This window comes from Podarcis filfolensis, assembly GCF_964270895.1.
Source record: "Podarcis filfolensis genome assembly, chromosome: 12".
In the NCBI taxonomy this organism is placed as follows: domain Eukaryota; kingdom Metazoa; phylum Chordata; class Lepidosauria; order Squamata; family Lacertidae; genus Podarcis; species Podarcis filfolensis.
In genome coordinates this window covers 37,694,717-37,718,584 of record NC_139614.1, presented here as the reverse complement: position 1 = coordinate 37,718,584, position 23,868 = coordinate 37,694,717, and the positions used below count along the sequence as shown (strand labels likewise).

General features: G+C 45.8%; 1 protein-coding gene across 1 annotated transcript in view; it reads right to left on the bottom strand.

Annotated features, from left to right (window-relative positions):
* GPR158 (G protein-coupled receptor 158) overlaps nucleotides 1–23,544 on the bottom strand; it is a 118,090-nt gene extending 94,546 nt beyond the window's left edge. The window contains exons 1-2 of the mRNA XM_083579296.1: nucleotides 22,188–23,544; nucleotides 6,387–6,492 (exon numbers count right to left, since the gene is read on the bottom strand). Of these exons, the coding sequence (XP_083435422.1) occupies nucleotides 6,387–6,492; nucleotides 22,188–23,068 (987 nt within the window). The 5' untranslated portion in view covers nucleotides 23,069–23,544. The remainder of the gene's footprint in view (nucleotides 1–6,386; nucleotides 6,493–22,187) is intronic.
* Between the last annotated feature and the right edge of the window lie 324 nt (nucleotides 23,545–23,868).

Sequence of the window (23,868 nt, the reverse complement as noted above, 5' to 3'; positions counted from 1 at the left end):
CTTTGCCTCCCACTGTGGTCCCAATCCAGATCTGTATCGTTGTCCCCCACCCCAGTTCTTTGTGTCTGCTATTTGCACGGGAAGGAAAGCTCCCATTGGCACCAATGGCAGCTTTCCTTCTGGCACAAATAACAGGTAGAATCCCCTAATGGGGGTCCCACTGGGGTCACAATCCAGATCACGTACACTGTATCTGCTATTAGTGCTGGAAAATAGGCTTCTACAGGTGCAAATGGGAGTTTGCCTTCCAGTGCAAATAGCAGGTGTGGTGGGCAAAAGATGTAACACTCCTTTCTGCCCTACCTCATCAAAGTCCAAGTTTAGATTATTCCCCCATGCTTGCTATTTGCATATTTAAAAATCATCCACGCACTTGCTAATTGTGTGAATTGCTCCATGTCTAGCTTGGCACTTGGACTGAGAATTGTGCATGGTTTTAAAGAGTCCTCTCACTAGGGCTCATCAATTCCTGTGGATGAGCCAAACTTCAAATGTTTTGCAAGAAATAACTTGTCTCAACTTAATCCCTCCATACCATTTGATAAATCTCTACCGTAACTTTAAAGCAATCATTCCTTCTAAATGCAAAAAAAGCCCTAATGTACACTGTTCTTCTTGTGTGAAATGCTCCATCCCTCTTTATCAGTTGAGCTGCCCTTCTCTCTTCAGCATGCAGTACATTCTCCAGAGCTGCAACACACAAAATCTTCCCGTCACCATGACCTACTTATTCTCGCTTTGCTCTTTCTATAAAGAGTGTAAATAGAAACCTAGCCCCTTGGCACCCTCGATCTGCCTTTCATAAGGCAGTCCCAAATGTGAGCAGAATACTGGCTACACCACCATTCATTAAGCAAACTAAATGTCAAATCCTTGCTGTTTCCAGTTCGTTTTTCATGCCATTATTCCTATTTACTCGTGTCCTTTCATTTTAGAAAGCTGGTAGCTGGCCAGGCTTAAGCAATGTCAAGTTTTTGTTAAGCAGTTAAAAGGAGTCTTCTCCAACCTGGTGCCCTCCAGATGCTTTGGACTACAATTCCCATCACCCCCCAGGTCATTGTAGTCCAAAACATGTGGAGAGCACCACCAGGCCAATGAAAACTGGTTTAAGAAGCTGTGGGGAACCTTGAGCCTTCCAGATGTTGCTGAACTGCAACACTCATCAGCCCCAGCAACCATGGCCACTGGTCAGGGATGATGGGAGTTGTAGTTCAGCAGCTTCTGAAGGGCCAAAGGTTCCTCACACCTGGTTAAAGGCTACTTCCAGGTGAAACATCCATTCCTAAGGTACCAATGCAACATTCCTATTGAGAGTTCCACTAGAAGTTGCAGCAACCCAGTTCCTACATAATGGAAGAGAGGAAGCACTACTTTGTTGTTGTTCTTAATTCCATTTATATACCACCCTTTATCCAAAGAGGGTGTACAACATTAAGAACATAGTCTATGCAGCATAATAATAAAAACATAATGCAAAGCATAACAGCAAAATAATCATAATAATGTCATTTTAACTACTAGAAAAGAGGAGGCTGAGAGGAGATATGATAGCCATTTTCAGGTATCTCAAGGGCTGTCGTATGGAAGATGGAACAAGCTTGTTTTCTCCTGTTGTGGAGGGTAGGACTTGAACCAATGGCTTCAAGTTACAAGAAAGGAGATTCCAACTAAACATTAGGGAAAACTTTTTGACAGAGTTGTTCAACAGTGGAATGGACTCCTTTGGGAGGCGGAGGACTCTCCTTCCTTGGAGGCTTTTAAGCAGAGGTTGGACGGCCATCTGTCATGGATGCTTTAGCTGAGATTCCTGTATTGCAGTTGTTTGAACTAGATGACCATTTGGGTCCCTTCCAACTCTACAATTCTGTGATTCTATTATTCTAGTGGAGGTGGACTCCTTGAGTGCTAAACACTTTGAGCTCACAACCTTAAGATAAAGGCGGAAGAAAAGGTGAGAGAGGGTGGAAAATGTTCTGGATTCAGCCTCGCCAATGAAGCAAGAATTCTATATTTTGTTTTATTTTTACTTCCGAGCCCCTCTCATCGTTAACCCAGTCTGTAAGAGGGGGTTGCCTAGATCTCCTCCTCCAATGGAAGCAATAGGGAGCCTGTGACACACACACACACCTCTACCTGGAGGCTGCTAGGCTCCAACTCCCATCAGCTCCAGACAGCAGGGCTGTAGTCCATCATCATCTGGAGGGCTACAGCCCCAGCCCCAAGTGGCTGCTATTTACTTTGAAAACCATTCATGTCATGGCAAATTGCTTGAGTGGTGCCATGCCTGGTTTGGCTGCAAGAGAAGTTCAACTGATCCTTACTCCCCAAGTTCCCCCACCCAGCACTGCAAACTGACCTGGGTCCCAGCTTTTGCTATGCTTCAGATAGATCCTACCTCATTAAAGTAACGGTAAAGGGACCCCTGACCATTAGGTCCAGTCATGACCAACTCTAGGGTTGTGGCGCTCATCTGGTTTTATTGACCGAGGGAGCTGCCGTACAGCTTCCGGGTCATGTGGCCAGCATGACTAAGCCACTTCTGGCGAACCAGAGCAGCGCATGGAAACGCCATTTACCTTCCCGCTGGAGCAGTATCTATTTATCTACTTGCACTTTGACGTGCTTTCGAACTGCTAGGTGGGCAGGAGCAGGGACTGAGCAACGGGAGCTCACCCCGTCATGGGGATTCGAACTGCCGACTTTCTGATCGGCAAGTCCTAGGCTCTGTGGTTTAACCCACAGCGCCACCCTCATCCCTTCCTACCTCATTAAAGGTGTTTTAATCTGTTTTACAACATCCACTTGGTCACACCATTCAAGTATGCAAAAAAGCACCTTTTTTAAAAAAAAAAGGCAGCTGCAGTCTAGCTTGGCCCGGAGAAATAAACAAAGCTGAGTTCTAGTTTTAAGGGTGAAATGCTCAGGAACTGCAGACATCCTTATGCATCATTCATGATCTCCTGCTTTCTTACATCCTGTCATGCTTTCCTTCATGCTCCTGAGATCTAAAAACAACTCAAGCAGCAGACCTGCACTGGAATTTATTCTGCACGCAAAACAATTAAGAGCCAACAGCAGATTCACTCTTCAGATGCTCCCGAATGGAATTCCAGGCCCAAATCTAAATGTCAGCTCCAGGAGAAGGATTTCATTTTGGCATCGCATTTTTAAAGTTCGCCACCTCTTATCTTTTCCCCTGGCAAAGGCATCCCCTGATAGAGGTCAACTCTAGGGAAATGAGAAATTCAAAAGAAACCCTTTTCTGCAGCTCGTGAAAGGAATTGACTATTCTATGGTCTTTTAAATGTGTTTGTGGGGAGAGAGGGGTTATTGGTTTGTTTTCGTTTTATTGTGTCTTTTGTGTTCCCATTTTGTATTTTTATGTTGTGAACCACCCTGTGATATTTGGATGAAGGTATACAAATTTAATAATAAATGAAAATTAATAATAATAATAATAATAATAATAATAATAATAATAATAATATTGTCACCATTGGGAATGCCCTTGGGAATGGCAACAATCCAAGTACGGAGGAAAAGCTTGGAAGGACTTAGTAAGACTCACAAGCTCCAACTGCCTGACTCCCCTTAATTGTATACAAATCACTCTTCCCATACCCCCTAAAAAAGGAGACCACTATAAAATGTATTGGGTCTGGAGGGCCCTGGGCCCCCACCACTGGGTTGAGTACTGGACAATGTCACCTAGATTCTGACTTCTTTTGAAGGTGTAAATCACTAGAGACGTATGGATTTATTTATTTTTTGCAATATTCACTATATTTACAAATATGCAGGATGAGAAGGGCAAACGGGGTCTCTGGTGGCCATGACCAGGATGACAGTACAGTGGTACCTCAGGTTAAGTACTTAATTCGTTCCGGAGGTCCATACTTAACCTGGAACTGTTCTTAACCTGAAGCACCACTTTAGCTAATGGGGCCTCCCGCTGCCGCCGCGCTGCCGGAGCACGATTTCTGTTCTCATCCTGAAGCAAAGTTCTTAACCTGAAGCACTATTTCTGGATTAGCGGGGTCTGTAACTTGAAGCATATGTAACCCGAGGTACTACCGTATTGTCAACTTAAAAAATAAAAAAAATATGAGGGTTGATTTGTTTCTGCTATAATTAATTGTGTTTCTTATGTTCTCCATCACTCAGGCTATATGCGGAAGATAATTACAGCTATTTATAGCATTCAGATCGTTCACAAGTAACAGGCTTTTGCTTAGTTGTTGTTTTTCTTAAAACCAAAATAGGAGGCAGGATTTTGGAAGTCTCTGAAAGATGCTGATCCTTACGCGAACCCAAACTCCTTCATGTGCAGCTAGCCAAAAGCAAAGAGTTACAACAAATGGTTGATAAGTGACTGATCAGGGTCAAAGAGCATAGGAAGCTGCCTTATACTGAGTTGGCTTGATAGCACAGGATTGACTACACTGGGAGAATCTCTCCAGGATTTCAGGAAGGGTCCCTCCCAGCCCTACCTGGAGATGCTAGGGATTGAACCTGGGACCTTCTGGTGCAAAGCAGATGCTAAAGACCTTCCCCACAGAATTTGCCTTGCTGTTCTTTCTTCATTCTGCTACATTATGGACACCTCCCTCCTGGTCTTTCTTTTCTACAGCTGAAATACCGTATTTATGCTCCATAAGACGCACCTGACCATTAGACGCACCTAGTTTTTAGAGGAGGAAAGGGAGCCCTGTTTTTTTGAGGATCAGCTCAAAGTTGTGCAGCTTCCTTTGCAAAGGGGGAAAATCCTGTTTTTATGGGGTCCAGCTCACAGTTCTGCAGCTTCTTTAAGAAAGGAAAGGAAACCATTTCTACAGTTTCAAGACAGATAATCTAATCAGCCAGTCACATGTCGCTGGGGAAACAAACAGCCTCCATCTGCAGAACATTCAACATTGGAGGCCTGGGCGGGACTGGAAAGGGAGCCAGCGATCGACCACACATTTGCTCCATAATACGCACAGACATTTCCCCTTACTTTTTAGGAGGAAGAAAGTTCATCTTATGGAGCGAAAAATACGGTACTCCCAGTGGCGGTTGATCCATTTGAGCAAATGAGGCCCTCAGTCCGCCCTCAGCCAGCCCTCACTTCCCTGCCTTCTTACTTAACAGCAAGTTCAGGGGGTGGCTCTGGCTGTCAGCTTCGTCCTTGTCACTCTCAGTGTTGCCGTTGTAGAACCCGGTAGGGAGGAGGACGGGGACAACACTAGAATTTGTTGGCTCTGCCTGTCACTGGCTCTAGCGCCACCTACTGTCGATCTCCCTGTCTTCCGCCCTACCAGTCCAAATAGGCTGAATACCACTGAGTACACTACACTCTTGCTCAGGAGGGGAGTACTCTTGAACACAATGTCTACTTCCAAGTAAGCAGAATCAGGCCACACACTACAAGCATACTCCTGAAAACAAGTCATGCACCCAAAGTTGTAACTTAAATACATGCCTACTACATTCAAGGTCCAACCCAGGCACGTGGTTAGAATCCCGTAGATCAGGAGCAGGCAACAAGGTACCACCCCAGATGTTGTCTAAATACATCTCCCAGCAGCCCACGCCTGGTAGTAAATGGTCAGGGATGATGGAGGTGGCAGTCCATCGACATCTGGAGGTACCATGTTGGCCCCAGGGGAGAAAATCTCATTGAATTCAGTAGGGCTTAGTTCTGATCAAATATGTATATAATCACGCAACTAAACGCACTGCTACCAGGAGCTAAACCATGGTTTGTCTCAGCATTACATGCAAATCTGAGCTCATGGTTTGTCTCCCCCAACAAACCATAAGCAGTAAGCCAAGAACAAACCTCAATTACGAGGTTTGCTTAAAACAATACAAAAGCATCAGCAAGAGTATGCGAGGAGCAAAGTAGCCACAATTTTCCCAATGTGTACCAGCGCACTTGCTTGTTCTCACTAAGCCATAGTTTGGCTTAGCGTTACATTCAAACCAAGCTATTATTTTCCTACATGTGTTGTTGGGGTTTTTTATGTGCATTTCCTTGTATGTTTAGCACTGAAATAAAGGACAACAGGTCTGGCTATACATGAATCATGTGGGTGGGTGCGTGTGCATGCACATATATTTGTGCGCATGCATTTAAAAGTGATTACTAGATATATGCCCAAAATAGAAAGTTCAGCCCATTTATTACAAGAGCCTTGGGCTTGGGTGAAGGAACAGCAGTTGCCAACCACAAAGTTACCTTGTTCTACAGTTCGCTGCCACTGAAAGCTTGTACGGTCCATCTTGTGTGGGAAGCTTATTCCCATTTAAAAAGCAGGAAAATAAGGTCAAGACTTGCAATGTGGAAATCAAAGCGAAACATGGTAGAATACATCATTCATTGAGATTAAGGTACGTTTCCTTACCTCGGAGCTATTTAAGTGGCATGTGTGAGTTCCTGAAAACCAGCCCTCATTTGAACATTGGTCAATGTCCACTTTTTGTAAGTTTATGTCCACTTTCACAACACCCCTGGAAGAAGAAGAAGAAATGCCATTAATTCACATAGATTCAACACACCATTTTCCTTTCACTGTTAAAAATGGCGGGAATGTAGTGCTGAATCTTAATTGCATTTATGAAAAGCTATAGTTATTTGATTTGATGTACTGTATTTCTAGGATACTAACAAACAGTAAATAACAGCAGAACATCATAAATACAGCATAAATCATATAATATAATTAACAAAGCATGAATAAAACAACTGCAATCTATAAAACACTAGTAACAAAACAGCAACCAGAATATAAGCTAAACAAGAAATTTACAGCATAGGTCATATTATATGATTAACAAATCAATATAGCATTTCTATAAAGCGATGTTAACAACATTAACAAAATAGCACCTAAAAAAAATTCAGCTAAGCACTGTTAAATCCATACACACCAATCATCTCACTAAGTTGGTTCCGATAACGAGTGCCAAACTTGCTCTGGTTATTAGTACCATGAGTAAAAAGGATACCTTTTTAGTGGGCTGTTACACATTAGTGGATAGCTGTAAATGCTTTATGTTTTGTGCAATTCTTCATTTCAAAAGCTTGTGTACTCCTACCCATCCCACAGATGTTGCCCCGGCCTAACCTATTCAGTCTCTCCATTACAGTCTGAAAACAACATCACAACAAGCTCCCAGTCGACTCTTAAGCCTTCTCTGAATCATCATCAGCTCATGTGTTGCTCGACATGAGATGTTAAGCTGGAAGAGAGCCATTCGTTTTGTTTCCGCCATTGTCAATAGCTGCCAGTATCACATAAAGAATTGCATCAAGCAGATTTCACAATTTTCACAGTACTCTAATAGGAGTTGTATTCAGCTAAGATCTCCTCTGAACAGACCCATTGAAATCAATGGACTTTGGTTAGTCATAGAATCATAGAACTGTAGAGTTGGAAGGGACCACGGGGGTGATCTAGTACAACCCCCTGCAATGTAGGAATCTTTTGCCCAATGTGGGGCTCAAACCCACAACCCTGAGATTACGAATCTCATGCTTTACCAACTGAGCTATCCACAGGACTTCTCGTGCCCATTGATTTCAGTGGGCATACCTACTCTGCGTATGACAAACACTGGATGCAATCCAATATTAGTCAATTAGATTTATGAGCCATTTGTGGAATTGGCTCCCTTTGCAGAATGTTCTTGATTGAATCGGAAGGCTTAGAATTACTTAACCAACTACAGGTACAGAGCCTAAGAGTCCTGCTTGACCTGCTTTTCAATAAACAGGTTTGCTGTGGGGGCCAGAAGTGCTTTTTATCTTCTGTGTTTATTGTGTAGACTCATCCCTTCTTGAATAGAGAGGATTTTTCAATGCTGACTCATGCTTTCATAACTCCCTGCTCAATACAGGGCTGCCCTTGAATACAACTCAGGTACTTCTGGCATCTGAATTTCGGACTAATGTTTTCGGAGAAATATTTAAAAAAAGTTAAATGCCCCATCCCAGCCTCCCCACAGGCTGCCCTTTTGAACTTGTGGGATGATCCAACAACAATTTTACCAAACTAAGGAACTTTTGACATGGATGCTGGCTGCAACAAGAATTTCTTTGGCCCAGAAATGGAGGACACTACAGGGCTTAAACATAACATAACCCACAAATTCCACATTTCTAAGGTCAGGAAGACCAGGGACATTTTCATGCAGTTAGGTGGAATTTCATTTATTATATTCTTGTGAACTGCCATGAGATGAAGAGGGGGGTTATTGGTGGTTTTTTTTGTTTTATTAAATATTTTATGTCCTGGTTTTGTATTTTTCCTGTTGTGAACCTGGGATTTACAAATTTAATAAATAAAGATATCAAGAATGATTTGAGGCTTCTCATGGTAATATCTGCAGTTCAAGTTGCAACTGTGAAGGCACAGGACCAGGAGCCAAGAAATGATGGCAAATCTGAGGAACAGGTGTGGAGAATTTCAGCTGCTCCAGGTGACTCCTGGAAGTGGGCCACTAAACCCCCTGGCTCAATGCTGGAAATCCATCAGTAGAGCATTGATGGCAGGTGGCTGAAAACCTCCAGTAAGGAAGGGCCGGGCACCCCTCTAGGTCAGGGATAGCCAACATGGGGCTCTCCAACTGGGATACAACTCTCACCATACCTGACCACTGGCCATCTTTGCTATGGCTGATGGGAACTATAGTACAACATCAACTGGACGGCACCATGTTGGCTACCCCTGCTCTAGGTAATTGACTCCATTGTCAAATTAGTAAGAGCATATTTCTCCTATTCTCCTGTAAATGAAGCCGATTTGATCAATCCCTAGGCTTCTGAAGCAGCAGAGTAAGGCTGTCTACACACTCCCATTTACTCTACATCTAGTGCTCTCCCCACCACTGGGTTGGGAAGCCGTGTGCACATGACAATAACCCCAATCCACATCCACCCTGTTGTTTCTTGTGAAATACTGCACCAAACCAGTTTTGATCCCAATCGAGACCTGCTCATTGGCTGAATACATCCCTCCTTCCTGATGTGGACATACAGCAGGCAGCTTAAGATACACAGAAAACCGTGCTGATCCGTACAACCATGTACAAACACAGTTTTGAAACGCAGCCAAAAGAAAAAAACAACCTCACTGCGTTTTAAGCCAGTAACGCATACACGGCCAAAAAAGCCTGTTCACATATTTGACGATTACTTCCTTCAGTGTATTTAAAGGAGGTGGGAATTGAGGAGCTTAAATTAGAGAGGGAGGATCAGGAACAAGGTAGAGAGACAGTAGCATCAGAAACAAACAGAGGGGTACCACTTTAGTACATGAAGGAGGCTGGGTATTCAACAGAAAACTGGATGTAAAACACAGTGGGCAGAAGTAGCCAAAGGAGGTGAAATAGGAAAATATTTAGTGTTGGATGCAGTTTGCCCAGGATGGGTAGTGGATTTATTTGAGTTTGTATTGAGATTTTTACCTTGCACTGTTATTCTTTTTTTACTTTCGAGAGAAGAAATAATAATAATAATGCATCACAGCTTATCTTGAAACCTCCATGACCAAATAGAATTAAAAACCTAAAAATGAATTATCTATTAACCTACTAAGCAGGCGCCGTATTAACTGTGCTGTCCAGATGTTTGATCAGGACATAAGACGTTAAATGCACGATAAGTACAATTTGGCTTGTCAGCAGCATTAGATCAGCCTGATATTCACTGAGACTGGCAGTGGCGCTTTTCAGAATTCGGTATTCAAAACGAACCAACGAAGGTAATTGAAGACCATCTGACATTCGTATAGCACATTTTGCCCACAGAAAGCTAGCTCCCCAATGTCTATCATCATCATTGTTTTTATTATTTACAATGCTAGCATGAAGTACTACAAACTTAGTAGTTTGAAAGCCCATCAACAGATATGTTGCAGCTATGCACACTGATCACAGAATCGTAGAATTCTGAGTTGAAAGGGACCACAAGGGTCATGCAGTCCAACCCCCTGCAATGCACGTATCTTTTGCCCAACGTGGGGCTTGAACCCATGGCCCTGAGATTAAGAGTCTGGGGCTCTACCAACTGAGCTATCCCAGGCTGAGAATAAACTATAGCAAGTTCAAGTGTCCAGAGCAAATCAAATTCATTAAATCAGAGCAATCCATACAAGAGGCCAGAAAGACAAGCCTGTTATTACAAACCCCGTGTTGCAGGGCAGGTAGCATCGTTTGGGAGAAAGGTGAGACAGAGGAGCAGGTGCTAAATGAAACACAGGGGGAAGTGCCATAGCTCAGGGGCAGTGCAGCCCCCTTGGAGGCAGAAGGTCCCAGGTTCAATCCCTGGGTCTCCAGGTAGGGCTGGGAGAGACTCCTGCCTAAAACCCTGGAAAGACACTGCCAGTCAGTGTAGGCAATATTGAGCAAAATATACCAATGGTCTGACGCAGCATAAGGCAGTTCCCTTTGTTCCTTCAGCAGTTGTTAAAACATGGACGTTAATATTAGGTGGTGTGGGATTCAAAGACTCCCAGACTGTGGTCCATGGGCCACTAGTGGTCTGCAAGCTTCATTCATGTGGTCCGCAGCATGTGCACATTAAATGTTCATTCTGATTTCTAATTATATTATATTGCTTTATTTCCTTTTTTGCTCCTTATATTGTATTTTATTGCACTGCAATCTAAAATCTGTAGCATGCAACTTGCAACGCTATGGAATACAATATAAGAAATAAAAGAAGCAATAAAAATACAATTAAAAATAGTTTAGCATGTAGCACAGCGCATCACAATTGCTACAACAGGCAGAACAATCATTAAGAGGTCCACCGAGACCCTCAGCAATTTTCAAGTCATCTGTGAGGGAAAATAAGTTTGGGAACCACTGACCTATCGTATTATTAGTTATTTTTTATATTACATTATTTATATATGACATGCATCTCCTCCACATTTTATACTCACAACAACCCCATGAGGCATACCTTTCAACATTTCTCCGATGAAAATAGGGACGTCCTAAGGAAAAGAGGGACATTATGGGATTAAATCCGAAACCGGGACAGCTTCTGTAAAGCCAGGACTGTTCTTGGAAAATAGCAACACTTGGAAGGTCTGCATGAGGTAGTTTAAGCTGAGAGTGAGCAATTGGCTCAAGGTAACCCAGTGAGCTTTGTGGCTGAAGTGGGGATTCGAACCCTGGTCTTCCAGGTCCTAGTCCAGCACTCTAACCACTACACCAGCCAGGGGACTATGCCACACTGATGGTTGGAGGGCATGAAACACTTGCAGAATGCAAAAATCTCTCAGTAGAAAATCATCTTTCTCCTTGCTGTAGATTCCATCTAGAACAGCTAGATTCAGCTAGAAGCACAACAGCAGTAATTGGCTGCTTGGCAATACAATAACGTTGCTCAGCAGAGCTAGGAAGATTGTGTTACCTCCAATTACGGCTGTTGTGTATGGCCGCCATGCTTATCTTGTGCACATTTGAGCTTTGCACAGATATGTCATACAGGCTAGAGTGCTTACATTTCATTTGGCCTCGCTATTCACACTGTCTCTCTCTTTATCCATGTGCCTGTATGTATATATGTCAACCCACTGAGACAAACACTTCATGCATCCAGGTCTAAACCACGAAAGCTCCTGCCAGAATTAATCTATTTGTCCTTAAGAGGATTTCTTGCTGTGTTTGCTGCAAAAGACTCACACAGCTAACCCCTCTACAACCATGACAGGGGAGGAAGTCTATAAATGTCAGGAGTCGCTCTTTGATTGAAAAGGCACTCAAAGGGAAGTTGGGGCCCTCATCTCACAGCACCCAGTGCTGCAAGTTTACTAACACTTTACTAGGAAGAAATCTCACTGGAGCCAATGAGACCTACTTTTAGGTATCCACGGTTAGAATTAGGCCACCTAAACTCAATGGAGCATGCCTCCAGGGGTGAAGTCAAACCGCTGTGATAGCAGCACCAAAGTGGCCTCCTTGGGGTGCAAACCTGGGCAGTGTGTATGGGGGTCCTGAGCTGCCCAGACAACAAAAAACCCCTCTCAGCCACACTGATGTGATCGAAAGGAAAGGAAAGCAATACATTTGGCACCAGCTTGGTTGTACAAGTTGCGGGAAAGAGGCATACATGGCGCCATCCAACCATCTTAGGATCAGAGTTTTCCTTGTCCCTCACTTCCATACCATCCAACTACAGTGGTAACCCGGGTTACAGACGCTTCAGGTTACAGACTCCGCTAACCCAGAAATAGTACCTTGGGTTAAGAACTTTGCTTCAGGATGAGAACAGAAATTGCGCAGCAGCAGTGCGCCGGCAACAGGAAGCCCCATTAGCTAAAGTGGTACCTCAGGTTAAGGACAGTTTCAGGTTAAGAATGGACCTCCAGAACGAATTAAGTTCTTAACCCAAGGTACCACCGTATTTCCAATGCAAAACTGGGACACATGTCTTCCAGGGTGTGCTCCTGGGCGAGACACATAGCCAGCCTCGCTCTTGCCAAGCCCCCCCCCCAAAAAAAAGCACTTTCTCGGGGCGAGAGCACACAAGATCACAGCACCAAAAATGGCCACCGAGATATTGCACAAAGAAACAGGATGTCCTGTTTTTCACAGGGCATCTGGAAGGTATGCACTTCCTTCTACCACAGCATGAGAAGAAATTCTTTTAAGTGCCTGTTAAAAACATTTTTTTGTTTAGGCAAGCCTACTGACATATGCAGAATGCTGGCATGTACTTTAATCTGGTTTGGGGTTTGTTTTTGCTTATTGGTTTTATTTATTTATTTATGGGTGTTTTAAACAGTTGTTTTGGATGCCATAAGAAATTTGAAACATTTGTTTTATTGTATCGTAGAAACAAAGATCCTCTTAAGAGTATGGTGCAAGATGAAGGAGAACTATGATTTAATTCAGAGGTATAGCATATACTGCCGTGCAGAAGAACACAAGCAGAAAAATTACATACCCACGCCATGTAAATTATGACACACGGCTTTCTCTCTACCAATAAGAAGCAGGGATTTCTCCTGTCCCAAGTAAAGTGGTTGTGTGCTTCAGAAACAGCCCTGTATGTGCAAATCAGTGGTTATGTAAGTAAAGGTTGGGGACTTGCTGGGCTGAGATGTGGACAACTAGGGTTCAAATCCCCATTCAGCCACTGTGTGACCTTGGACCAGCCATACACACTCTCTTACAGCCTAAGCTACCTCACAGGGTTGTTTTGTGGATAAAACGAGAAGGGGGAGAACCAAATACACCACCTCAAATTCACTGGAGGAAAGGTGGGATCTAAATAAAAATATTAAACATTTGAGAAAGAGAGTGCAGAAATCCGAACGCCAATCGGCACATGTTTTCCCATGCAACACACTATGATCTGGTCCACATCTGCATTAAGACATTATGGATGGGATAGCTCAGTCGGTAGAGACTATTAATCTCAGGATTTTGGGTTTCAGCCCCATGTTAGGGCAAAATATCCATGCACTGCAGGGGGCTGGACTAGATGACACTTGTGGTCCCTACCAGCTCTACAATTCTATGATTCTATGTAATGAACACACGTCCCCTCCCTACGGTTCATCTTTCATAAATGCGGGGAGCTTTCTCTCCCAGAACTGAGCAGATGTACTACCACCATATTTTTTTTCCTCCGGCGTGCATTTTGAAGAGGACAGCAGCCTTCACTAAAAATAAATTTAATCAGAAAACTGGGCACAGCAATGTGGGCATATGAATTAGATCCACCTGCAGAGGGAAATCCCTCTGGACCATTTGGAGCAGTTTGCAAGAGTCAGATCTGAAATCTATCTTGTCAATGAGATTATGGCAGTTTCTAATGCGCCTTCAGATATACGGCATAGATCACGGCATATCTGGGGAGTTCCCGGTAATTTAATCAAAAGAGCTCGTTAAATAGTCTTTTCTCGCTTCAATTACTGCTTGGCTGAATTCTGCCAGCAGAGGAAACACAGCACAGGATGAAGCTTTCTATATGCAAAAACGCAATGTTTAGAAGGAAGGGAGGACAGAGAAGGAGTCTGATTCTCCCCACTCTGCACCAAAAAATAACCCCCCTGAATCATTGCAGGAGCTTAGGAAGACCACTGGGTCCATCTAGCTCAAAAGACCTCCAGAGGTTGCTGAACTATAACCCGGGCCTGTGTCTTGAGTACGCTGCTTTACAGAAGTGAGTCGTGGGCAACCTGCAACCATCAGAAGCTCGACGTCTTCCACATGTGATGAGTCAGGAAGATTTGAGGTATTACATGGCAGGTAAAGGTAAAGGGACCCCTGACCATTAGGTCCAGTCGTGGCCGACTCTGGGGTTGCGGGGTTCATCTTGCTTTACTGGCCGAGGAAGCCGGCGTACAACTTCCGGGTCCTGTGGCCAGCATGACTAAGCCACTTCTGGCGAACCAGAGCAGCACACGGAAACGCTGTTTACCGTCCCGCCGGAGTGGTACCTATTTATCTACTTGCACTCTGACGTGCTTTCGAACTGCTAGGTTGGCAGGAGCAGGGACCGAGTAACGGGAGCTCACCCCGTCGCGGGGATTCGAACCGCCGACCTTCTGATCGGTGAGTCCTAGGCTCTGTGGTTTAACCCACAGCACCACATGGCAGGACAGAATTCCAAACAAATATGTGCTCTCCGAGCCCTGTCTCAGCGATATCTATGCTGGATTGGTCGTATCCACAGAATGGAAGATGGCAGGATCCCCAAGGATGTGGTCGAAAGGGAGCGGGCTTCAAGCACCAGGCCCGTTGGCAGACCAACTCTGTGCTACAAAGATGTCTGCAAACGTTACATGAAGACTAACAACATCCCACATTGCCATGTGGGAATCCCTTGCGGGCAACCGCAGCGCATGGAGACAGTCAGTCAAGTCCATATCAGCAACCAGAGGAGGAATGACCGCTGTGAGGAGAGCGGAGAGGGGGGAAATGCCATGGTGCATCTGCAGCAGCACAACTGGATGCCTTCATCTGCCCCAGCTGCAATAAAACTTGTCTCTCCCACATCGGTCTCTACAGCCACAGCAAGCGCTGCAAACTGCCAACAGCTTGACTTCACCCACAAAGGCGCGTTCCTCCATGGCTTCCCAAGATAGACAGGTACCAACATCAGCTCCTGTGAGCTCCAGCAACTAATGCACTCACTGCCTGAACATTACAAACAGAGGGAATTAAACATCCTTCCCCTATTCAGAGATGGTGAGCACACTTATTCTCACTTACCTGGGAATGTGCCCCACTGAATTTAAAGGAGTTGCTTCTGAACAGACATGCATAGGATCGCAGTATTAATTTGCAGAGATCAGAAGCGGGGGTGAGGAACAAATGTTCAAAACTGGTTTGAGGAACCGTTGGCTCTCCAGATGTTGCAGAACTACAACTCCCATCAGGTGGGAGTTATAGTTTAGCACCAGTTGGAGGGCCAAAGGTTCCCCACATCCAGTTTAAAACAAGGCATCCTCAAAAAGCAATAAATAAATAAATCTAGGGATAAAGGAGAGACAGCAATTTACCAAGGGCTGGTTCTAGAAAATAGGAACATTTGAAGAATATGAAATAAATACAGCCTTTACAATCCATTTCCTAAATGGGAAGAATGCCTGTCCTTTAAAAAAAAATAATGTGTAGCACATTTTGCTTTGAGTGTTGCAGCCCCAAGATAAGCTGGAAAGGATATCAAATGTTGAAGGCTTGTCTGGTGAGAAAATGTACTGAAAGGTTATTTCTCTCATTCCAAGCGGTGAAATGGGAAGGAGCAGGCAAACCAGAACATTAATATGTCCCTAACAGATGGCTCACAAGAGGCATTTTGCTGGGGGAAGACTCAGTGCAGCATTTTAAGGAGAGAAAGATGAATATTTCATCCTTTTACTCTTAAGGGACTCAACAAGAGGAGTTTGGAATTTTTAAAAGCCTCATTATCACTCAATGACACAGAGAAAGGGAAATTTAAAAGCCTATTTTGAGAGGCATGTGTGGTGATTAATCGTAATGATATAATGACACAGGTATAATTTTTCCCACTTTTTTTTTAAACATTTCAGATTGTGAATGGATTTAAATGAAAATTATGTTTCAGTTGTATGATTTGCTAACACACACATGGAAAAGGTGCTTAGAACAAGAATTTCGTGATTTTGCTGTTTTGTGTTGCTTTGATCCATTCATTGTACCTTAGTTGCATGTTTCTTTTGTACTAGGAAGTGCTGTTTTTATTTGTTAATTCTTTGCTATTGTAGAAAGCCACCTTGAGCTCAGCTTGGTTGCTGGAAAAGCAGTTTAGAAATATTATATTGAATCAAATCAAGTACAGCCAAACATCATTCTCCGGGCAGTTCTGTCCCTCCAGTCACTAAACAGGCAACCAGATAAGTGGTTCAACTCTCCAATAAAGCATGCAGGTATTGCCTCAACTAGAAATATGGGTGTGTATTCAACTAAGTCCTAATCAAAAATAAGTTAACCCTGCCCATTAGCTTCATTGGGTCTACTCTGAGAAGGACTGGCATGGAATAATGCCCATGGAATAACTCCATAGGTGTGAGGAGATATTAGGCTGTGGATTGGAGAACTCCTAGTGCTTCTTGGCCTTCCTGTACGTGAGGCAGCAACTAAATAAAATTTATTTAGAAAACAATTTATATTCCACTGTATCACAGAAAGCAGTTGAAAACAGAAAACAAAAAGCTATGCAACAAAAGCATACCAAGTAAATAACGAAGACGTGTAAACCATGGTGGAGGCGTTTAAAAGTTGGCACAGAAAATGCCTGCTGAACCTCTATTGGGAGAGAGTTCCATAGGACTGGGCCTATGACACAAAAGGCTCACGTAAACTCCATGTTTTTCCTTACACAAATGTTCATGCTTTTTTTTTTTTTTAAACCACACCTTGTTTAAAATTTCATAGAGCCACTGAAGTCAGGTGAATTAGCTTCTGGGAAGCTGGGATCTGACAAGATTCTAGCCTTGCAAAGCCACCCGGGGAGGGCTGCGTGAAAACAGCGTTAGAAACTTCGGTATATAAGCTAGGCGCCAAATCTTGAATCTAGCTTGCGGTCACCACAACGGAATGTCTATTCGCTAGGGGGTTGGACTAAACGACCCTCACAGTGCCTTCCAACGCAACAATTCTGCAATTATTATCTCAGCTACATTGCTTGCCTATAGCTTGATCTTACAATTTACTTGTCCCAGTGCAAGAAGGAAGAACACACGTAGTTGCAACTGGATCCATGCCAGTAGCAAGATGCACCTGCCCCCTGGCTAATTTTGAGCAGGACGTCATGGACCCTCCGATCCAGCCTCACCCTCAAGGAGCTGGAATCGAACAGTGCATGGTTGTTGCGTCCTTCTCATGCTGCCCTCCCTGAGCTCCTTTGCAAAGACTCTGATCAGATCCCAACCTTGCAAAGTGCTGCAGGGCTGGCTCTGGGGGGGCGGCATGAGCAACACCTCCCCCCTCCCCCCAAAAAAGGGATCTAGTCCATTACAAGGCCCAGGTTCATAGAAAGAAGAAGAGTTTGGATTTGATATCCCGCTACCCAAAGGAGTCTCAAAGCAGCTAACATTCTCCTTTCCCTTCCCTCCCCCACAACAAACACTCTGTGAGTAAGTGGGGCTGAGAGACTTCAAAGAAGTGTGACTAGCCCAAGGTCACCCAGCAGCTGCATGTGGAGGAACGGAGACGCGAACCCGGTTCCCCAGATTACGAATCTGCCGCTCTTAACCACTGCAGCACACTGGCTATAACATGGTATGAAAATATTCAGCACAGATGTGATGTGATAAGGCGAACCTAAGAAGGGCCTTGCTGAATCAGACCAATGGCTTACTTAGTCCAGCATCCTGTTTTCCACAACGGCAAACCGTATGCTTATGGAATATCTAAAAGTAGGGGATAAAGGCAACAACTTTCTCCTGATGTTCCCCAGCAACTGGCATTCAGTGGCATGGTGTCTCTGGTCCTGGAGGCAGCACATAGCTTCCATAGAGAGCCTTTTTCCTCCACAAATTTGTCTAATCCCTTTTTACAGCCATCTAAGTTGGTGGTTGTGAATGGAGGTGGAAAAGATCTCCTGAATGCCAACTTTCCCATGAGGCAAAAACCGACTTAAACCTATGACTTGTTGGGATGTTCCACTCCACCTTAAGGAATAGGCATGATTGTTGTGTGTCACATGCCTGTTTACACTCCAGCACAGCTTGCTGGGAACTTCCGTTTGTGCATAGCTTTTGCTTATGCTGTTTGCTTTGGACACGAAGGAGATCAGACATGTTTCCTTTTGTCCTGATGTACGCTGAATAAACTGCTTGTAAATACGCTCACACAGCCTCTCCTGCTACTTCTGTTGCACAGCATTTACTCTGCTGAATAGTGTGCCCTAGCTTCTGAAGCTCAGGTCGCAGATTCATGCTGCACCAAGGACTGGAGATCGCCCGGCACACCAGCCGGGGTCCTGCCAATTGCCCCCGTTTCGTTGGCTGCATGCCAACATGACTATCCCTCCAGTACACCTGAGTGGGATAAATGCAAGAGGGGAAACAGCTGCAGGACTTGACATCTTTCCGCAGGCCTGCAAGACAGAGCTGTTCTGCCTGGCCTTTGGTTTGGACTCAGTCTGACCCTTATGTTTCCCTCCCCTTATGGTTGTGATCTATGGGCTATTATTAAAATGAGGCTGAATTTTAAATTGTATTTTTAACCTGTATTTTAAATTGTTTTTCCCCCTATTATGTTTTTAATTGTAGTTTTACTGGTGTTCGCCACCCTGAGCCCGGCTCTGGCTGGGGAGGGCGGGGTATAAATAAAAATTTATTTATTATTTATATTTACTGGCAGTAGGTACAAAAAGTGTCATGGTACTATTGTAGCAACCTAACCTTTGCAGGTTTGTGGAAGATATATGTTAAATACGTGTGCAATGACCAGCATTAGTCTTTGTAGGTAGGAAAGTATAGTTTAACTGCTACCATGATGACCTCTACTGGACATTTTATGTGGTAAGTATCACCTGTAACCAAGACCTGGGCCCTTTTCTGTCCAGGGTTAGGCTGGATGGCATGTAATAATATCATTAAATTCTGCAACAGTGTCGCCCCATTGACCAGGAGCAATTTTCTTACAAGTTAGTTTTAACTTTAGATAATGAAACATGATGCTTCACAGCACAGAGGGAAGCTAACATGAACTGCAACAGTGCATGTTCCAAGCAGAGTATTCTTGTGTGAATAAAGGTTGCACTTATTGGAAGAGATCAGTGGCGTAGCGTGGGGGGTGCAGGGGGGGCCGGCCACACCGGGCGCAACATCTGGGGGGTAGGCTTAGGGGGCGCAAATCCACAGGTTAGGGGGCGCAAATTACTTGCCTTGCCCCGGGTGCTGACAACCCACGCTACGCCACTGGAAGAGATTTTAAAGAGCTGCAGCCAGTTTCTTGGAAACCTGTTCCTTTGTTACCATTGAGACTGACCCAGTTGACTTCTGATTGTCTGGAAAAACTCAAGCGAACACCCCTCCACTCACCTCTCTCTCTCTCTCTCTCTCTCACACACACACACACAAACACAAATCAGCTTTACAGCTGGGCTTATTTCCTTTCTAATCCAACTGGGAAGCTCAGAGGTTGGTCAAGTACTCTGGCAATCCCAGATTCCCACCAGCCAATTGCATAACCAGACAGGAACCTCAGTGGAATAAGCCAAGGGAGTCCCTAGTTTACTTGGGGAGTCAACCAAAAGGGCATTTAGTAGCTAGAGGGAGATGTGGGTTAACCCAGATTAGAAGGAGACAGACAAGGAGCAGCCTCAATGGACAAGGGGGAAAGGCTAGCACATTGTTTGAAGTGTTGGAACCGTACCCCCCTAGAGAGTCCAATGGCCTGTCAGTGAAGTCAAAGATATAGTCACCAGTCTTATTTATTCATTTTCAAAAGGTCGCTTTACAAAAGGAATTCCACAACACTACTACCAAAGGCAGACAGAAAACCAAGGGTGGATTCCCAGGGTGGCTATGATACCGTACAACCAAAGCTTGCCAGCAGCACTTAATAAAAAAATATAATTCTTAGGACATCCATCAGGAAGTGCTTGATTTTGTAATGTGCTTCTACATATATTTTTTTAAATGACAATTCAGTCTAACAATGCACAGCAATTTGAAAAGTCCACCTTCAGCCTTTTTTTAAAAAAAAATAGTATTTGTTTCAATAGTTCTCAGAGTAAAAATGCAGGAAACCATCGTTTGAATTGGCCTTGAGTTGCACTGTGTGTGTGTGTGTGTGTGTGTGTGTGTGTGTGTGTGTGTTAATGCTGCCAACAATAAATTATTTAAGCAAATCTTTCTCTGTTATGTTCTCTGGGCTTACAAGCTTCTTCTCAAATCAGAAGTGGCAGAAAGCAGGAATCAATTAGTATACTACCTCCCCCCAAAAAATCAACCCAGACACCTGCTTTGGTAACCAAAGGAAACTGCACACATTTTCTCAAAGTAACCGTTACTTGGCTCAACCAGACACTGTGCAACTGAAACACTCATCTAGCAGGAGAGCCTGAAAAGCACTGGACCAACAAGCAGACAGAAATGTGGATGAAGGAACAAGGAATGGACCCGAAACAGATGGAGAACCAGGGATGCCAGATCCCAGCTCAAGCACAAACAAACACTTCTAGTCCAAATTCTCCCATTCATATACCAAGAGCAGCAAGTTACTTCCCATAGCTGAACTGTCTCAGCAGTCTAAGGCTTTGGAATATGTTTTTTCTGCAAAAAAATCTTGAGAACTGAAGTTTGTTTAAGGGTGCTTAGGAACTACCACTCTGAAGGGTAAACTACCTGTGAAGGATCCCCAGGATTCTTTGGGGAGGGGGGGATGTGCTTTAAATGTGTGATGTGCACACACTCCTCAGACTGGAAAAGGTCTATCATTAGCACTGCTGCGTACATAAGGATAACTGTGCATGATCTGTAACTATTACAGCTGAATCCATCATTTGCCGCTCTGCCTCCGGTTCTATTGCTCTACTGCTATAATGTGGTAGGTACAAGAAACTATTTTTATTATGCACATACACACTAATGCTGAAAGAGATCTGCAACTGTTAAGACACACACACCCAGATTAAGTAAGGTGACAATAACTGGGAACGGGGGTGGGGTGGGCTATATTGTCCAGTGGGTTGAAGTATTTAATAGGGTCCAATCCTGCAGAAGGTAGCCCCAAAGGAGGCTGAAATTCCAAACACACTTAATAGATGCATCGGCCACAGCAGGGCTGGCTTTCGAGTAAACCTGTGCAGGTTTGCACTGTCTGTCCTATTGAAACCAGTCGTGTAAACTAGTTCAGATTAATTTAAAAACCCCATTGCTTTAGATCATAGTTAGGCATAACTTACTTTAGCTGGAACAAAGTCACGGTGTTCTGTTGATCCTAGCAACAGTACCAAACTACCAACTTTGCAGTCTCACTGGAGCTGGAAGTTTTCACAAGGGGCCTTTCCATCTCATCAGGAATGTGATTCCCTCTCCACCACACCCCCCCCCCCACACACACTTTAGCTCTCAAGTCAAATGGCTAAAGGAAACCTTTTCACAGAATTCTGCCTCCTTTTAGATGAGGCATGCTAATCTCAACCCAGATGGTTTTGAAAAAGAAAAAAGAAAAAACCCTTATGGGTTTCCTTCTTGCAGCTGTTGCTTTATATTAAGGTCCTGGTGCTATGAAATTGGAAATAAGGGTGCCTGAACACAGAGGGACTTACTTCTGAATAAATACACATAGGACTGGGCTGCAAACAGATGTTCCTACGGCCCTACTCATGCTACAAATATCTTTATCTCTTTTAAATAGAAATAAAACATCTCTAACTTTCCTACCAGGTTGGAGAACAGCATTCCAGTTTTATAGGATGCAAAACAAAACAAAAAGCTGCAATCTCATGCAAGCTTACATGGGAGGAAACTCCACTGAATTCAGTGTGGAGACTAACTTCTCAGACTGTGCTGAAGTTAAAGGGCTTAACTAACATTATTTGGGAAGTCTGTGCAAGGAGCTAGAGGGATTCCAATGTTCTATGCAAGTATATTCTCGCTCACCACTCACAAAGCTTTGGCTTCTTAAAAGCAAAGAATCCCTTGTGCACATTTTGCTACAAAAAAAGAACCAAGAGACTCATCAAACTTCAGGTCTCCTACCTGAATTCAGGAAGGAGGTTCGGCTGAAGCCCATAAAAAGCTGCAGAGAGGGTGACCAGCCAGGCCGGCTTGTAATTCCCATTCTCACACTCCAGGTAGGGGGAGGACCACTTGATGTGGCTCCTCTCGGAGGCCACCGGGTGCCCATCCCTCCTCTTCAGGCTGCCCTCCAAAGCCTTGGCACCGGGAGGACTCAAGCCCTTGCGGTGCTGGTGGGGCCTCCCCTTGCGCTTCCAGGCGTGGAACCACTCGGTCTCACTGGAGGCGTTGGCCAGGTGGTGAGCCCCGGAAGACAAGTCCTGCAGGAGGATGTGGCTGTCCTGCCGGATGGCCTGGAGGAAGACCTGCGGGGCCGAGGACCAGGGCTCCAGGTTGAAGGTGATGGCCGCCCGGGAGATGTTGGGGTCCCCTTCCAGCAGGCTCTTGATGAGGATCTGGTACCACTCCAGGTCCTCCTGCAAGTTCTGCTCGCGGCTCCGGTTGCTCTGCAGGATGGTGTTGAGGAAGTTGGTGGCGTGCAGGAGCGTGTCGAGGGCGCCGTGCAGCGACGGGGGCGAGGCGGCCAGGCGGGACTTCCCGGCCCAGGGGGGAGCCAGCTCGTACCTCCCGGAGCAGTTGGCGTGCCTCAGCTCCCGAGGGTCGCCCGTGTGGAGGAACGAGGCCACCTTGGCGGGCACCTCCGGGGACAGCCTCTGGGCCAAGACGGGGCTCTTCTCCGGGGAACCGCTCCAGGGAGGAGCCGCCGGCGCGCTCTTGGCGCCGAGGTAAACCGCCTGCTTCGCTTTCCCTTTGCCAGGCGCCGCCTGCCCCGGGCTGCCCTCGGCGGCCGAGCCCAGGTGAGCCAGGAGCAGGAGCAGGAGGAGACGCCAAGGCAGCCCCATGTCCGAGCGCGGGGTGGGATGTTGTGCAGAACCCGAGTCACCTGTAGCGACGCCGCTCCTCGCCCGGGAATGGCGCAGGCTGCCCGCCTCTCGCCCAGGTTGCCTCCCTCCCGGCTCCGGGGAGATGCTATAGTTAGCCTGCTTACGTCTGCCTTCTTCCCCCGTCCGCCGCTGGCAGCGCTGGCAGGCAGGGCGGGATCCGGGCAGCGCTGCCTACGAGGCGGCGTCCTCCTCCTCCAGGTGCGGCCGCCGCGGCGCCTCCATCGCGCGCTCGGTCCGCGCGGCTGCCATCCCCGCCCGAGGCGCCCGGCGAGCGGGAGGCGGGGCGAGGGAGAGACGCGCAGCAGGGAGGGGCCGGGAGATGCTTCCCCTCCAGCAGGCGCCCGCCGACTGGGGCGCTCGGCTTCCCCGGCTCCGCAGCAGCAGCAGCCCCGCCTGCCTGCCTGCCTGCCTGAAGGAGGCGGCTGCGCTCTCCCGACTGCTGCGCCCACGGCCAGCCCCCTTTGGGATGCGGCCCTGCTCATAGGTGCGCTCAGGACGTCTTCGCAGCTCCGGGTGGCCGCGTCGCGCGTCAATCACCAGGTTGCGAGGCGGTGGGCAGGGCGCCAGCGGGGATGGGGCGGGTGCAGAGCGCGGGCGCTCCCCGGGAGAGGCGGGCCCGCCGGGCGCCTGCAGAGGCCGCCTTTGCAGGGACCCTCCGCCGCCTCCTCGGGTCGGGCCCAGCGGCTGGGAGGGAGGCAGCCCAGATCGGGTGGGATGCATTGCTTATCCTTGCACTTGTTTAAAGGTGATAAGAGAGG